General features: G+C 44.1%; 2 protein-coding genes across 7 annotated transcripts; both read left to right on the forward strand.

Annotated features, from left to right (window-relative positions):
* Positions 1 to 4,709: 4,709 nt before the first annotated feature.
* ngl1 (Netrin-G1 ligand) lies at positions 4,710 to 6,943 on the forward strand. Of its 3 annotated transcripts, none has more exons than XM_014151385.2 (4): positions 4,710 to 4,952; positions 5,265 to 5,608; positions 5,789 to 5,948; positions 6,084 to 6,943. In XM_014151385.2, the coding sequence occupies exons 2-4, from the start codon at positions 5,271 to 5,273 to the stop codon at positions 6,660 to 6,662; spliced, it is 1,077 nt and encodes a 358-aa protein (XP_014006860.1). In that variant the 5' UTR covers positions 4,710 to 4,952; positions 5,265 to 5,270; the 3' UTR covers positions 6,663 to 6,943.
* A 180-nt stretch (positions 6,944 to 7,123) lies between these two features.
* On the forward strand, positions 7,124 to 15,203 carry LOC106575218 (major facilitator superfamily domain-containing protein 6-A). Of its 4 annotated transcripts, none has more exons than XM_014151581.2 (12): positions 7,125 to 7,423; positions 8,133 to 9,463; positions 9,622 to 9,692; positions 9,909 to 9,963; positions 10,098 to 10,423; positions 11,157 to 11,254; positions 13,013 to 13,174; positions 13,453 to 13,551; positions 13,742 to 13,827; positions 13,941 to 14,141; positions 14,379 to 14,382; positions 14,591 to 14,873. In XM_014151581.2, exons 2-12 carry the CDS (start codon positions 8,135 to 8,137, stop codon positions 14,599 to 14,601), a joined length of 2,442 nt encoding a protein of 813 aa, XP_014007056.1. In that variant the 5' UTR covers positions 7,125 to 7,423; positions 8,133 to 8,134; the 3' UTR covers positions 14,602 to 14,873. The 4 variants fall into 4 exon arrangements, with proteins under 4 accessions (XP_014007058.1, XP_014007056.1, XP_014007057.1 ...); XM_014151582.2 differs by having other exon boundaries at positions 14,331 to 14,382; positions 14,591 to 14,792; XM_014151580.2 differs by lacking the exon at positions 14,379 to 14,382 and having other exon boundaries at positions 14,591 to 15,203.

A 15,203-nucleotide genomic window follows, 5' to 3' on the forward strand; every position in this document is an offset into this window, starting at 1 on the left:
CTCTCACTTTCTCTCCATCCTTCTCTCTCTCTCTCTCTCTCTCTCTCTCTCTCTCTCTCTCTCTCTCTCTCTCTCTCTCTCTCTCTCTCTCTCTCTCTCTCTCTCTCTCTCTCTCTCTCTCTCTCTCTCTCTCTCTCTCTCTCTCTCTCTCTCTCTCTCTCTCTCTCTCTCTCTCTCTCTCTCTCTCTCTCTCTCTCTCTCTCTCTCTCTCTCTCTCTCTCTCTCTCTCTCTCTCTCTCTCTCTCTCTCTCTCTCTCTCTCTCTCTCTCTCTCTCTCTCTCTCTCTCTCTCTCTCTCTCTCTCTCTCTCTCTCTCTCTCTCTCTCTCTCTCTCTCTCTCTCTCTCTCTCTCTCTCTCTCTCTCTCTCTCTCTCTCTCTCTCTCTCTCTCTCTCTCTCTCTCTCTCTCTCTCTCTCTCTCTCTCTCTCTCTCTCTCTCTCTCTCTCTCTCTCTCTCTCTCTCTCTCTCTCTCTCTCTCTCTCTCTCCCCTTCTCTCTCTCTCTCTCTCTCTCTCTCTCTCTCTCTCTCTCTCTCTCTCTCTCTCTCTCTCTCTCTCTCTCTCTCTCTCTCTCTCTCTCTCTCTCTCTCTCTCTCTCTCTCTCTCTCTCTCTCTCTCTCTCTCTCTCTCTCTCTCTCTCTCTCTCTCTCTCTCTCTCTCTCTCTCTCTCTCTCTCTCTCTCTCTCTCTCTCTCTCTCTCTCTCTCTCTCTCTCTCTCTCTCTCTCTCTCTCTCTCTCTCTCTCTCTCCCTCTCTCTCTCTCTCTAGTCTCATTTGCAGGCTAATGCATGCTGGTGGAAACAGGTCTGATGGATCTGTGAGTGTCACACCCTGGTCTGTTTCACCTGTCTTTGTGCTTGTCTCCACCCCCCTCCAGGTATCGCCCATCTTCCCCATTATCCCCAGTGTACCTATGTTCTGTTTGTCTGTTGCCTGTTCGTTTTGTTTTGTCAAGCCTACCAGCGTTTTCCCGGGCTCCAGTCTTTCTCTAGTTCCTGTTTTCTAGCTTTCCCGGTGTTTGACCATTCTGCCTGCCCTGACCCTGAGCCTGCCTGTCGTTCTGTACCTTGTCACACCACCCTGGATTACTGACCTCTGCTTTCCCTGACCCTGAGCCTGCCTGCCGTTCTGTAGCTTTTGGACTCAGCTCTAGACCACTGACCTCTGCCTGCCCTTGACCTGTCGTTTTCCTGCCCCCCTGTTTCTGTAATAAACTTTTGTTACTTCTAACTGTCTGCATCTGGGTCTTCTCTGGAGCCTTGATATGTGAGGACCATTGGCAGGACTAGAGGTCCTCAGACAGTGACCCAACATTGCTTGAGTCCGAAATGGCACCCTATTGCACTACTTTTGTTTGGGGACCATAGGGCTCTGGTCAGAAGTAGTGCTCTATATAGGGAATAGGGTGCCATTGCGCTGGCATACAATGAGGACAGGAAACTATCTGAATACCACATGACACTCTTCACTTGACATGATCAACATGACAGCAAAAATACAATAGCAGTTGGTGCATGCAGTACCAAATTCAAAGGTAGAAGGTACTGTAAAATAGCTTGATGTGTATTGATTTTAAACGAGTGACTGATGCCCTCTGCTGGTCAACAACAGAATCACAGGAGGAGTCATTAGTCACAACCACCACAACCCATTTATGCCCCCCTGCATTATGTTTCTAATAAAGATTTGATTCAGGCATCCATTTAGATTTTATGTAGATTTTTACACACATTAATCCACCATTATCTTTCAACTTTAGATGGCTGTGGAATGGGTGGAATAGGAAATAACTGGGTCTAATGTTAGAATGTTGATTTCACTTAGGTCACTCGTTATTTCTGCTGCCACTGACACGTCCATTGTCCCTACAGGTCTGGCAGCATGGTGTGTAGAGGTGTATCCTACTACAGAACCATGATATAGTATGTTTAGAGGGGTCCTCCCAGCACCTGTGAGCTTCAATTGGACGTTCACTCAATCCAACTGCTCCAGCTGTTGGCCAAATCATGTCTTTAATCAATCATGTATCCCACAGCTAGGCTGGAGCAGGTGACAGGTGTCTCCATGACAACTCCTGTTCTATCACACCGCAGTGACAGATGAGACTCTGGGAGACTGGGACAGATCAAGAGCAATGTGGAGCACGGTGACGTCCCCATCACTGCGTCTGTGTAATCCGGGGCGAGGATGACAAATTCACCAGTGTTATTCTTACAGTAATTCACAAATCTTCTGATGCTGCTGACTACTTATGGAGATATTTACATTGATTTAGCCCCTGTGAGGTTGTCTTTTTCAGCTGTAGTCTTGTGGGTCTGAGAGAGACGATCCTTGTTTATAGGACTTAGGCTTACCGATGCACTCCTTTCAGTACCGGCCCTCTCTCTGTTCTTACATGTGGACAACAGATAAAAACACTGGATGCCACTGGATGTACAATACTGTTCAAAGGACAAGCAGGGAAAGGTATGTGTTATTACCTTTACATTGACTGTTGTTTTCCTCCACAAACATGACATTTATGTGTTTGACTTTTGGCATCATTCAAAACATATTGTTGATGCAAATGAAGACAATCTACAAACGGAAAAGCCATAGGGGAAATTAGAGTAATGTGATGTTTTCAGTAAGATTGATAGTAAAATAATATTGGAAAAGTAAAGATATCCAAACATGATTAGGGTAGTACATTACTTACTAAAAAGTATATATTTTATGGAGTGTTAAAATAATGTAGGCATGTAACTAAATATGATCTATAATCTGTCCAGTCAGTCTTCTATAAGTACAGTGAACAAAAATACAAACACAAAATGTAAAGTGTTGGTCCCATGTTTCATGAACTGAAATAAAAGATCCCAGAAATGTTCCATATGCACAAAAAGCTTATTTCTTAGCCAAGATAATCCATCCACCTGACAGGGGTGGCATATCAAGAAGCTGATTAAACAACATGATTATTACACAGGTGCACCTTGTGCTGTGGACAATAAAAGGCCATTCTAAAATGTGCACACAATACAGTGCCACAGATGTCTCAAGTTTTGAGGGAGCGTGCAATTGGCATGTTGACTGCAGGAATGTCCACCGGAGCTGTTGCCAGAGAATTTAATGTTAATTTCTCTACCATAATCCGCTTCCCACGTTGTTATAGAGAATTTGGCAGTACGTCCACCGGCCTCACAACTGCAGACCACATGTCACCACACCAGTCCAGGACCTCCACATCTGGCTTCTTCATCTGCAGGATGCATAAGCTATGGACAACAAACACAATTGCATTTTATCGATGGCAATTTTAATGCCATCATTCGCCTCCCTCACCTCAGCATGATAATGCACAGCCCCATGTCGCAAGGATCTGAAGCTGAAAATGTCCCAGTTCTTCTATGGACTGCATACTCACCAAACATGTCACCAATTGAGCATGTTTGGGATGCTCTGGATATAGGTGTATGACAGCGTCATCCAGTTCCCGCCAATATCCAGAAACTTCGCACAGCCATTGAAGAAGAGTGCAACAACATTCCACAGGCCACAATCAACAGCCTGATCAACTTTATGCGAAGGAGATGTGTCGCGCTGCATCAAATGGTGGTCACACCAGAAACTGACAAGTTTTCTGATCCACACCCTTACTTTTTTAAAAAAGGTATTTGTAACCTCCAGATGCATATCTTTATTCCCAGTCATGTGACATCCTTAGATTAGGGCCTAATGATTTTATTTAAATTGACTGATTTCCTTATATGAACTGTAACTCAGAAATTGTTGCATGTTGCATTTATATTTTTGTTCAGTGTACGATTTGTGTGGCAGACTAAAGATCTGTTATCTTGAAATATCAATACTTTGTTTCCAGTCACAGACAGAATTGTCCAGGTCAAGCCTTGCTGGAAAACCAGGAGCCAGAATGAAACTCAAACCCCTACACAACTCTGTCTAACTTCTCTTTCATAGCAGACACCTGATCTACAGTCATTAGATTATGTATGCCACTGAGCAGACGCTATTATCTAAAGCAGAGTTTCCCAAACTCGGTCCTGGGGCCCCCTCTGGGTGCACGTCTTGGTTTTTGCCCTAGCACTACACAGCTGATTTCAAATAGTCAAAGCTTGATGATGAGTTGGTTATTTGAATAAGCTGTGTGGTACAGGGGGAAAAAACAAAACATGTACCCTGTGGAGGCCCCAGGACCGAGTTTGGGAAACCCTGGTCTAAAGCAACTTACAGTTCAGGGAATGCATACCTTTTTAGTAGGCTGTGTGTGTATTTAATACACCCAGGAATTGAACCCACAGCATTGTGGATGCTAGCTACATGCACTTGCCAACTGAGCTACACAACACAACAGATAAGTGGAGGAGAAGCTAGCTATCCACAAGCATCCAACATGAAGAAACAATTTCTGTCTTTCACATGGTGATCGGGAAAAGGCTTATGTGGGTAAACTGAGATGTCAGATTAATGTCGGTGGATGGATTGATTGAAGGATAGATATTGAAACTAAGTTAGGGATTTGGTTGGAATTACTATCATCTTTCTCACTGCAGTTCAACAGGTTCAGCAGGTAAATATCTGATTCGTCAACTAGGCTACATAAATGGAGGATCATCTCACTCCCCTCCACCCCTGTAGACACCTGCTGTCCTTAAATCACAAAACCCACACAGTCATGTTTCAAAGAGGGAAGTGTCGCCTTATTCTCAGATGTTGCCCCAGTTTACAAGCAATCTCTTTAAACCCGCTCTCCTCTCCAGCCCCCTCCTCATCAGAGATGTGAATTATTGACAAGCTCGCTCTTCTCTCTCTCTCTCTCTCTCTCTCTCTCTCAACAGCAACAACAACAGCCCTGAACAATAGGGCCACCCTTCTGTCTGCTTTCTGAGGGCCATCTGGTTCCCTCGGTACGTTTTCCACCTGCCTCAGACAGGTTGTTGACAGAACAACGGCGGGGTGAGTAAAGACAGATCTGCTGCTCCTCACACATGTAAGGCGTTCATGTTTTCTCTTTATTTTATTATGGCCAAAATGGATGCTTTGTTGTAGAGTGTTGTGTCAGGGATACTTGTATAATGGTACCCTACTTCCTGAACGTTTCAGGGTTATATTACTCAACTCCATTACGCTATCTAGAATCCAGTTCCAAAATGACTACACAACAGCATGCAAGTCGACTGTAGTCGCTAGTGTACTTACAGCCTTAATACAAAGGTACAACAACTTTATGTTAAGTGTTACCACACTTTCTCTGTCTAATTTTTCCAGGTGTAAATGGCCAAAATGCAGTACTTCTTTTGTCTACTACTGTTGATGGCGGTTTACTCCAAGTCTCACAGCACCCGGTGCGAGAAAGGCTGCGACTGTCACGAGGAACTGAAACTCACCACTTGCGCTAACGCCCTCTTTACCCAACTGCCCAACCACATCCCTCCTTACACGGAACACCTGGACCTATCTATGAACCTCCTAACCTTTATTCCGAAGAGTTCCTTCCAAATGGAACGCAAACTGAGGGTTCTGCTTATAAAGGACAACAACATCAGCGCTGTGGCTGACGGGGCCTTCACCCAGCTAGAGTTCCTTCAGAAGTTGGACCTGAGTTGTAACAGGTAGTGGAACGTTCTTCCTGGCCGCCGTGCTCTTGTTTTTGTTTTGCTCTTTGAGGTCTTGGCCGGGTTACTGTAAAGCACTTTGTGACAACTGTTCATGTCAAAGGGGCTTTGTCAATGAAATTTGATGGATGGATGGATAGATAGATTCATTGATTGATTTATCGATTGATTGAACAGGATCTCGTCCCTGAGCGAGAGCTTCTCCCTGGGCCTGAATGCTCTGAGAGAGCTGCAGCTGAGCCACAACCACCTGCACTCCCTGGACAGCAGGAGCTTCATGCACCTGGATGGCCTACAGAGGCTCAACCTTACTGGCAACGTCATTCATAACATCCAGGTGAGGTTGTTTTTACTTTTGTTGAACAACGTCAAATAAAGTGACACAGGACTTATACAATTTGATTCTATTCTGTTCTATTTTACTATATTATATTGTGTTTTATTTTATTTTATTCTGTTCTATTCCATCCAGGTGAGGTCCTTTGGCTCCATGTCCACCTTGCGGCAGCTCCACCTGGAGGGCAACCATCTCGTCTCCCTAAACAACGGGGTGTTCTCCATGCTGAAGTCCCTGGAGGTCCTCAACCTGCAGGGGAACCAGATCAACAAGACCCAAGAGGGTGTCTTCACACCCATGACCTCCCTGGCCCTGCTCAACCTGGCCCACAACCAGATGAGCACCATCTACTTCAAGACCTTCCTAAGCATCCACACCTACAGTACCCATATCATGTTGGAAGGAAACCCCTGGAACTGCAATTGTGACCTGCAGAAAGTGTTCCATAAGCTTAAAAGTGTTCAAAGGCTGTTCTTGGATGATTACTATAATCTTAGCTGTAATGTTCCGACAGAACTAGCGAACTACAGGTTGATGGATGTGGATACGGGGCTGTGTATCGCCGAGGTGGTTATTGTGCTGATTATCACGATCACCGTGGTGATAGCAGTGTTGGGGGCCATCGTCATGGCGGAGAGGAAGAGAAAGAAGAAGAAGAGGGAAAGCATTGGACGGAGCAGGGCAACTTGTCTGACTCAGATCACTAGGGATTGACTTCTTCTCGGCAACACAATCCTTTTAATACATTTGTACAGTAACATGAAGAAAATATCTATCAGAGACAGTTATAAGCGTTGTCATATTTTAAAGGGCGTTTAGGTACAATTTCACCAATTATTTATTGTACACAAATGTATTCATCAATTACTCAATATGTACACTTTTTGCATTTGTAATAATACCAGCATTTGTAGTGTTCTATTAGATACTTTGATATACAATATGAACAATACTACAGGTGTGAAAAATAATAAATTCAACGAAATTGAAATGTGCACTGGCTGCATTGTATTCTATCTATTTCCTTTATGGTGTAGGAAATATACATTTTATAGATTTTTTTTTAGAAACAATAACAATTGCACATCTTGCCTTTACCCTTCGTTATAAACATGCTCGTATGCATTTACAGTAGTTGGTGTATGTTGAAGGGCAGCAGTACACTCTTTAGAGGTTGGGTTCGCTTTAACAGATAGCAGAGACGTCACACGAGGCCCATCGTCTGGGCGAATCGAGTTTGGAAGTTCCAGTCTAAGCGAAATGGCCTGAACTAGGATGTGTTTATTGGTCTTTATTAAGGATATTACTTATGGTATATCATCGGTATCATGCATGCATAGGATAACGACGGAATAAGCTGTACTGTAGGCAATGCAGAAAGCTTTCGATTTCAGACTTGGAGACACAACTGCCACTGCCGAACCTGCGTAGTCATAGTTGAAAGAATAGGAAACACGGACCAGGGACTTTTGCAGGTAAGATTGATGAGAACGTTATCGTCCAAGCTCATTTCCAATTTAAAGATAAACTGTGCTAATTCACATTTATCACGTTTTATTTTATTTTATTGCGTATCTACAATAGTATGATTTAAGTGCGCTGTTCGGCACTGTTTAAAGTAAACGTTGCACCTTTATTTATTCAATTTGGTGTGAAGTGTTATTTGATAGTGAAACATGCATTTCGTTTACACTTCCGCATTGGACGGTGAAATGTATTTTTGCACCGGTTTCACCGGTTCTTCTGATATGATATTCCCACTCACGAGTAACATGAGTTATTAGGTTGTAACAATGTTACTATATTTGTTACACCGCTCGTGCAACTTGTTGATAGCCTAATATCTATTGTAGCCAATTCTAGCCATGCTAAACATATTTACTGCATAGCATAGTGTTTCAATATGCTTTGTGTTGTAGTCACGACAGACATATATATATATATATATATATATATATATATATATATATATATATATATATAGTTAAGCAAACTTTACTATGCATATTGTTAACCAGCACATCAAGTACATGAAGTAGGTAAGTAACAAGTGGTTTCCGTTTCCTGTGTAACATCAATATGAGTAATATCAATATTGCTACACATAGACTGTATCCTTATGATAATCAACGTAGCCTACTGTTTAGGTTACAGTAAACGTGAATCTAACTTCCTGTCTTCCAGAGATGGCTGCAGAGGACAAAGTGGTAATCCTATCGGATGATGAAGAGGACCAGAAGAGGAAGTACGTCCTGGACGAACCCTTCAACACTCTTTCCCTGGAGCTGCAGACCGACCGAGAGCCAGGCTCCACTCCAATGTCTGCTGCAGCATCAGACACACAGTCTGCTCCAGAGACACCCATGGCCTCACCACTGAAAGACCTAGGCTGCTTTGAGAGGATATCCCTTAGAGTCAACTCCCAGCTCCTCATCTCCAAGATCTTCTACTTCTTCTTCTATGCAGCGTATGGTTCCCTGCACCCACTCCTAGCCGTCTACTACAAGCAGCTCGGGATGTCGCCAAGCCGTAGTGGACTGTTGGTTGGGATCCGGTACTTTATAGAGTTCTGCAGTGCGCCATTCTGGGGAGTGGTGGCCGATCGTTTTAAGAAAGGGAAGCCATTGTTGCTGTTCTCTGTGCTGTGCTGGTTGGTGTTCAACTGTGGCATCGGCTTTGTCAAACCAGCTGCCATGATCTGTAAGGAGAAGGTGGACATCACCACTGTGGCTCCACCAATACTGCCCTTGACGACTATGACACAAATTAACGGCTCGCTACCGGACGTTTCCACCAATCACACGAGGAGAAGTCGTCGGGATTTGTTTCGAAGTTACTTTCCTAGCTTCCTTTTTGTTTTGAATGGCCTTGATTCTGGCTATAGCATACGCCGCAGGCATAGGAGAGGTGCTGATAGCAATACCACCCAATCCACAGGGGTGTCTTACGAGCAGAACAATGCCACGGCAACAACCACTTACACCCCCACCCATGCCCAACCCAGAGTGGTGCCTAATGAGCAAGGCAATACCACTCAGCTTTTACTGAATACCACAACTATGCCACTGACCACTAAAAAACCCAGCCTTGCCCCTACCCGTGCCCCCACCACACATTCCATATTGGTGCCTCACGAGCAGGGCAATACCACTGAAGCTACACCAAATACTACTTCAACAACTATGGCAACAACTACCACTACCCCTGCCCCCACCCAACCTAAAGAGTACATCATTGAGTACAACGAGGATCAGGTCGAGAGCATCTTTCTCCTAATCCTGTTGGTCATCATCGTGGGGGAGTTCTTCAGTGCGCCGGCAGTCACCATTGTGGACACGGTGACGTTAGAGTACCTGGGGAAGCACCGGGACCGCTACGGCCTGCAGAGAATGTGGGGGTCCCTTGGCTGGGGCGTGACCATGCTGCTAGTGGGTATCTGGATAGACCACACCCACATTACGCTGCTCATCGACGGCGTGGTCGGCTGTGTCCTGCCCGAGTACAAGAACTACCAGGTAATGCATGACATTGAAAATGTGACAAATAATAAGCGATGGGTCGCTAAGGGCAACATAGTTGATACGTAAATAAAAATGGAGTTAATTCAATTTTGTTCAGTTGTTCACTCATTCATACATTCACTCATTCTCTCTTTCTTTCATTCCTTCCCCAGGTGGCCTTCATAGTGTTTGGAGTGATGATGGGCCTGGCCCTGGTGGTAGCAACGCAATTCTACTTCGACAGGTAATAATAAATAATGTTTGAAACCCTACCCTTTTAGCTTTTCCTTAAATCAATGATTTTATTGTTATTTTAGACTTCCATTTTGTTTTATGTACTTTTATTCATCTATTTTATACAATTGCTGTTTGTTTTTAATATCTTTCATTGTATTATTTTACTGTAAATGTGTGGTGGTTTTAAATGATCTTTTAAATTGAGTTTGATTTGATTTGACAGTGGGGACTACAGACAGGAGGTGCCTCAGAGGCCCCAGGAGGTAGAGATACCACAGGTAAATCAACTGGAAAGTTAAAACTCACACTAAGTGGAATTAGTCTTTCTAATTTCTTTAGCAGAAGTAAATACTGCTTTAAATAGAAAATTGTAAATGTTTTATTTGTTTTACACCTTCATTTTTTCACACAGGTACAGGGGAACGTTGCATCTCCAGAGGGGAGCGTGAGCTCCACCACGGACCAGACCCCCATCACCCCAGAGTCCACCACCGAACAGCCTTTCCACTACACTGACCTCCTCAGGCTGCTCTGGAGTGTTCAGTACAGCACGGTGCTGTTCGTCGCCTGGTTCATGGGCTTCGGTTACGGCTTTGTGTTCACCTTCCTGTATTGGCATCTAGAGGACCTGAAGGGAACCACCACGCTGTTTGGTGTGTGTTCGGTTTTGAGTCATGTGTCGGAGCTGGCTGCTTACTTCACCAGTCATAAGTTTATCGAGTTGGTGGGACATATCAGGTAAGGATGGGGTTGTTGGTGTTGTTCTTGGTTTTGGGAGGGTGGTGGAGGAAGGGATATCGCATTATCCATCTCTTTTAGCCAAATCTTTTACCAAAAACAGCAGCAGCAACAACAACAACAACCAAAGCCCACAGTATTTTCTGAAACTGAGGATTTCCACATTTGCTATCCCGTTTTACCTCAACTAGACATGCTGCATGTAAACAATCGTGTTCGTTTAGAGTGCCTCTTGCTTGAACGTCACACATACCTTGAGCGTATACTGTAGTCAGACAGACAGACCTAGCACAGAGCAGGGACATTTGAGAGTGTGGTGTTATGTTTAAGGAGAGAGGCCCATCACTCTATCAGCTCTGTGTGACCTATGTCATTTTGACGCACAATTTTCAAACATTCTTCTCTAACATCTTGGGAGGTTGTAACCCGGCAAGTAATGCAGTTACCTATTAGTGCAAAGGTCTCAAGAAGAATTTGTGCCACTGCTTTTTGCCTCACCAGTTCAATGGGCACTGTACGCAAAGAGTCATACTAACTATGCCAAGGAGGGCATCTCTTTAGACCTTGGATAATTAACGCGACGAAAGACGCTCTAAGGCTGACAAGCTTATACATTCCATACATCACACTATTTTATCGATTTGCTTCTTCTTAATAACTTTTGCTCGGAGTACCTAACCTCTGAAAATCTCATCACTCATTTCTTTCTTTCCTCCCTGTTTTCCTAACTTAGGGTCTTGTACATTGGCTTGGCATGTAACACAGCACGCTACCTGTACATTTCTTACTTGGAGAATGCATGGATAGTTCTGCCTATGGAGGTCTTACAAGGTAAGAGAGAGCAGGTCCGACATTGACGTTACTTCCTGTTGACATCTGACTGAGGAAAGGTTCAAATTTGAATCTGTTGTTAAGGGCTGTATTATTGAGCCTCAGTAAAGTATGTCATAGGACGGGAATCTCTGTTATTTCTGCCTTATGAAACACCTTTGTCCGTGCCAACTAAATAAGAACAGGATAAGATATAATTTAAAGGAATGTTAATATTGATTTTAAGTGAAAAGGCCATTACAGTATCACATCAAAAACTGTCATATTAAAAGACAGTATCAACAAAAGGAAATTGAATAAGGATATCCTGGTAAAGTCATATGACTAGTGAATAGGCACAATGTTACCCCTGTTTGTCTTTCTGTGGTTACAGATGAAAGATTATTTAAGAGCAGGTTGGATGGGTCTTGTCAAACACTGAACAAGAGAATATATTGTTCCACTCCCTCTTTCAGACACCTTGGGTACACAATAACCAATAGGACATAGGTAGGCAACTAGATCCATACTATAATTTGTACACTGCAAATTGACCACAACTAAGCCCAAAAAGAGATTGTATTTTGAGACACAATCATGTATCATTATTTTTTTGGTGTGCAAACACTTGTCAACAGACTTCCTAAATGAAACACATTTTTAGATGAATTCCTGGTGACTTTACACTCGAGAGTCTTGTGTCTTCCGAAACACAACACTGCTTCTTGACACAATGCCCACTTAACCCGGAAGCCAGCCACACCAATGTGCCGGAGGAAACACCGTGTCAGCGTGCACTGTGCCCGGCCCGCCACAGGAGTCGCTAGTGCGCGATGGGGCAAGGATATCCCTGCCAAACCCTCCCCTAACCCAGATGACGCTGGGCCAATTGTGCGCCGCCCCATGGGTCTCCCGGTCACAGCCGGCTGCGACAGAGCCTGGACTCGAACCCAGAATCTCTAGTGGCACAGCTAGCATTGCGATGCAGTGCCTTAGACCACTGCGCCACTTGGGATGCCCCAGTGATAGGAATTCTTAACGCTACAGCATACAATGACATTCTAGATGATTCTGTGCTTCCAACTTTGTGGCAACAGTTTGGGAAAGGCCCTTTCCTGTTTCAGCATGACAAAGCCCCCTTGTACAAAGCGAGGTCCATACAGAAATGGTTTGTCGAGATCGGTGTGGAAGAACTTGACTGGCCTGCACAGAGCCCTGACCTCAACCCCATCGAACACCTTTGGGATGAATTGGTACGCCGACTGCGAGCCAGGCCTAATCGCCCAACATCAGTGACCGACCTCGGTAATGATCTTGTACCTGAATGGAAGCAAGTCCCCGCAGCAATGTTGAGGGAAATTAGGGTTGAGGGCTTTGCTCAAGGACACATTAACAGATTTTTCACCTAGTCGGCTCAGGGATTCAAACCAGCAAACTTTCGGTTACTGGCCCAACACTCTTAACCGCTAGGCTACATGCCGCCCCTACTTTGAAGAAGCATTTTTATCCTTATAGGCTGTGTAATGTTTAACACCTCCATCAATGTTTGTCCTCTGGCATCATTTACATTTTAGTCATTTAGCAGACGCTCTTATCCAGGGTGACTTACAGTCGTGAGTGCATATCTTTTTGTACTTTTTCGTACTGTTCCCCGTGGGAATCAAACCTACAACCCTGGCTTTGCAAGCGCCATGCTCTACCAATTGAGCCACACAGAGTATTTCACTTCTCTAAACTTTTTGTTTTGTCTGTCTTTCTGTCTGTCTCTTTGTGCTGTAGGTGTGACCCATGCGTCGGTTTGGGCAGCCTGTATCTCCTACCTGAGTGCCGCGGTGCCCCCAGCTCTGAGGACCTCTGCCCAGGGTATCCTCCAGGGTCTACACCTGGGGCTGGGACGGGGCTGTGGGGCCATGGTGGGGGGCGTCTTCGTCAACTATTTTGGTACGGATGCGACAACAACGGCCCCTTTTGACAGTCCCGTTTGAGTAGTGAAATTTAGCAACTCTTGACAGACAGCCGTGTTTTTATATTAGAACATGATTTTGAGAACCAATGAGTTATACTATTTATTACATATTTATAAACTGCACGCCCACTAATAATCAACTGCCTATAAACGGATGTATAAACCATTCATAACCCTGTTAAATGACACCTTAATATAAAGTGTAACCATTATGCTTTTTCTGTATCTGTAAAGTGCATCTTTCTTTTTCCAGGAGCTGCAGAGACGTTCAGAGGGATTGGAATGGCTTCCCTGGTTATACTCCTCATCTTCTCCTTCATTCAATGTCTGACCGGACAGAACGAGGAAAAGGGTGAGGGAGGGGAGAGCACCTCAGTTCATTTTTTTTTACAGACTGTTAGAGGAATTTGTTCTGTATAGAATGGATTAATGGATTGCTTCATATGTTGCACTAAAAGCAAACTATTTATAGAACTGCAAACCACCCTTATTTTTAACAGTGTACCATACACAAATAACCTAAATTGTTTTCCCCTCAATAGAGGACAGGATGCTAGCAGAGAACATTCCGGTTCCTTCCAGTCCAGTTCCCATCGCTACCATAGACTTGATGCAGAACCAGAGCCAGGTCAGAACTCTCCAAATTGTTGTACTGCTTCTTTCAGCAAACCAATTTCCCATTGTGGGACAATGACGTGTACTATTAGTACTACTAATTACTACTACTACTACTACTACCAGGTTGGTGTGATGGTGCCCCGCTCTAACCCTAGACCCCCGGCTAAGAAGACAAAGCACCAGGAGGAGCAGGAGGATGTTAACAGACCTGCCTGGGTGCTGAGTGGATCCCCCTGGGTCACCATAGCCTTCGCTGTCTGCCAGATCAGAGAGATGTACTGCATGACCAAGAGTAGTCTACCCTCAGAGACACAGCCACTGCAGGTAGGATGATGAACGCTAGTCATCTTATAAAGATGTGTCAAATCTCAATGAGAACTCTTGCCCTCAGATGTGCGCATCGAAAGTTTAAGAATTTCAAGCCAATTTATGTTTTTTTTAATTTTTATAACCTTTTAAATATTTTACTTCAATGGGATTTATTTTTATATTTTTACATCGTATGATTAACAGTGACAATATGTGAACGATTTCCTCCCCACGCCTTCGTGTGAACTAAAGAAAGGTGAGACTGTGTTTGCTCTTTGTGTGCACTGTAGCGGTGAATTCGACACTGTCTTTGTGACGTGCGGTGGTGAATGTGGTCAAATGTCCTATGTGCCTGTGTTTGGTTTACTAGTTTAGTGCATGGTTTGGTTATATCTTTAGTGTATCCAAAACATTTTGTCACGATTGATTAGCCAATGATGTTATATTATCTCGTCTGTTGCCAGGAGGAAAATGATCGGAACTCTTCTGAATACCAGGTAGTGAAGACTGAACACAACGCAGAGCAAAAGGAGTCACCACACCACCATAACGGTTCCCCCAGCAGCATACCTAGCAAGGCCCACCCCGCAGAGCACCCCAAATCCCAGCCCTCTCCCATACCAGACTAGGGGAGCTCTGTGGAGCACTCTGGCTTTTTCACCTGGTAACTTTGAGGCTTCACGTCAACTGCTTGATTTGAGTTTAGAGACGGTACTTACATTCACTCGCGGGCCTCATTGGGTTCCTGCGACGTGCAGTAGGAAAGGGGTAAGGAGCAGTGAGCACTAGTCCACATCGATGACTGTGTGCTGTAAAAAGTACTGAATGATAAGCTTTCTGTGTGTGTGTGTGTGTGTGTGTGTGTGTGTGTGTGTGTGTGATCTGGCATTGTGTAAATAGAATTTGATCCAGAAAGGGTCAAAAGGGAATTGTTGCCTTCTAGAATGTAATGTATTTATTTCATCTGTGTCTTCCTGCACGCGCTTCTGACAATCATGTTATTATTTGGACTCTTGGGATGAAATGATATGTGTATATACAATAAAAATGTATTCGTAGATAAATCATGAACTTTCA

Source organism: Salmo salar, chromosome ssa17 (assembly GCF_905237065.1).
Source record: "Salmo salar chromosome ssa17, Ssal_v3.1, whole genome shotgun sequence".
In the NCBI taxonomy this organism is placed as follows: domain Eukaryota; kingdom Metazoa; phylum Chordata; class Actinopteri; order Salmoniformes; family Salmonidae; genus Salmo; species Salmo salar.